This window comes from Cucurbita pepo, unplaced genomic scaffold, assembly GCF_002806865.2.
Source record: "Cucurbita pepo subsp. pepo cultivar mu-cu-16 unplaced genomic scaffold, ASM280686v2 Cp4.1_scaffold001532, whole genome shotgun sequence".
NCBI lineage: Eukaryota > Viridiplantae > Streptophyta > Magnoliopsida > Cucurbitales > Cucurbitaceae > Cucurbita > Cucurbita pepo.
In genome coordinates, this window is record NW_019647686.1 from 4,889 (window position 1) to 7,094 (window position 2,206).

Here is a 2,206-nt window from a genome sequence, read left to right on the forward strand (position 1 = left end):
TTTTTTTTTTTTTTTTTTAATTGAATAATTGTCATGTTGGATCTGAAATCGGAGAAGAAGTGAAGAATCTTTCCATTTTTTTTTTTTGTTCTGTATAGATTTTTAATCCTGGATTTCCTGGAAATCAGTGCCCTGCATGCGCTGTTGATACTGATCTTGGATTGTTTGAGGAGATTTGTGTTGAAGATTGATGTTATAAGATTGGATTCTTTAGATTTTGGTTGGGTTTATTGCAGAGAGGTGAAGAGTTATCATGGCATCAGTGTTTTTGTATCATGTGGTTGGGGATCTGACTGTAGGAAAGCCGGAGATGGTTGAGTTTTATGAGACGGAGACGATTGAAACGGCAATTCGGGTGATTGGAGAGTCGACAGAGTGTGGGATACCAATTTGGAAGAGGAAAAGTCTTGGAATTATTGAGAATGCTGAAATGAAACAGCAGAGATTTGTGGGAATTCTCTCGTCTTTGGATATCGTTGCCTTTCTGGCTCGAACGGAGAATCAAAAGGATCAAGATAGGGCAATGAAGACCCCAGTTTCGGAGGCTGTAGTTCCCAACCATTCGTTATTGAGACAGGTCGATCCTGCAACAAGGTTAGCCTCTTTGTTTCATATGTTAATGTCTATGGTGTTTTGTTTTGTTAATAATTGATCATGTGATTAGAATTTAAGAGGCTTGTTCTATGTTTGGTTGATGGAATTTTGTAAATTGTTCTTGAAGTGCTTCTATTGGATGCTACCAAAAGTAGTTCTATACTGTTTCTTTTTTCTTTTTCCAGAATTTTGATCCTATTGCAATCTATATGCCTGTGAACTTTTGATTATTTTTCACTGTTTTTGACTAGTTTTCAGTGTTATGGGTCTTATGAGTTATGATTGTTTAACAAAAAGTTCTTTTTTCAAAGTGTATTGATGTATTGATGTAACGGCTCAAGCCCACCGCTAGTAGATATTGTTCTCTTTGAGCTTTCCCCTCAAGGTTTTTAAAACGCGTCTGCTAGGGAGAGATTTCCAAACCCTTATAAAAATTGTTTTGTTCTCCTCCCAACCAATGTGGGGCCCAACGTTTTCGCTGACACTCGTTCCCTTCTCCAATCGATGTGGGAGTCTCAATTCACCCCCCTTCGGGCCCAGCGTCCTAGCTGCCACACCGCCTCATGTCTACCCCCCCTTCGGGGCTCAACCTCCTCACTGACACATCGTTCGATGTCTGACTCTGATACCATTTGTAACTGTCTAAGCTCACTGCTAGCAGATATTGTCCTCTTAGGGCTTTTCCTTTCAGACTTCCGCTCAAGGTTTTTAAAACGCGTCTGCTAGGGAGGGGTTTTCACACCCTTATAAAAAAAATTTCGTTCTCCTCCCCAACCGACGTGGATCTCACAAGGCGATTTATTTATATATCTAGAAACAGAAACACTTTTCATTGTTATATGAAAAGATAATGAAAAAGGAAACCCTTATAAAAATGTTTCGTTCTCCTCCCCAACAGATGTGGGATTTCATATTCCGTTTTGATATTAGAATTGTTCATAGATTCATAAGGTAAGATCTGTGAGTACGACCACGAAATGTTTTTCTCTCTCGTTTCTGAACTCACTGTGGTTTAGATCCTTTCAGATGCTTTTGACTCAAGCAACTAGAATTTTTAGAGGGGTTGAAAGATCTGTAGGAGAGTTGTGATCCCTTATTAGATTCCGTGCTTCTCTTTAGGTTTTCGTGTTTAAACTTTTTTATAACTTTCATTGAAGTCTTATTTTGCTTGATTGTAGCCATTTCCTGGATTAGTTAGCCTCTTCTTGGGGTGTCCTGTTCTTGCATTCCCGTGTATTTTTCACTTCATTTACTGCGTGGGTGTGGCATTCAATTGATTTAACCTCTTGATCTGTCCATGTAAAAGATTGATTGATGCATTAGAAATGATGAAGCAAGGTGTGAGGCGTCTTCTAATCCGAAAAAGTGTGGTGTGGAAAGGAATGAGCAAACGGTTTTCCGTTCTCTATAATGGTAAGTGGTTGAAGAACGTTGATACCTCTGTTGGTAGCAGCAATAACCTCAACGTAAATGCTAACCACCCATCGTCGTCTTCGACATCTACTTGTCATGATAAGTTTTGTTGTCTCTCAAGAGAAGATGTCATTCGTTTCCTTATCGGTTGCCTCGGTGCCCTTGCTCCTCTCCCTCTATCCTCCATCTCTACACTAGG

General features: G+C 39.7%; 1 protein-coding gene across 1 annotated transcript; it reads left to right on the forward strand.

Annotated features, from left to right (window-relative positions):
* Nucleotides 1–6: 6 nt before the first annotated feature.
* LOC111786357 (CBS domain-containing protein CBSX6-like) lies at nt 7–2,201 on the forward strand (the record flags this gene model as incomplete). The annotated part of the gene is made up of 2 exons (XM_023666656.1): nt 7–594; nt 1,901–2,201. Coding segments are annotated over exons 1-2 (642 nt in total), but the record flags the coding sequence as incomplete, so codon positions are not given.
* Between the last annotated feature and the right edge of the window lie 5 nt (nt 2,202–2,206).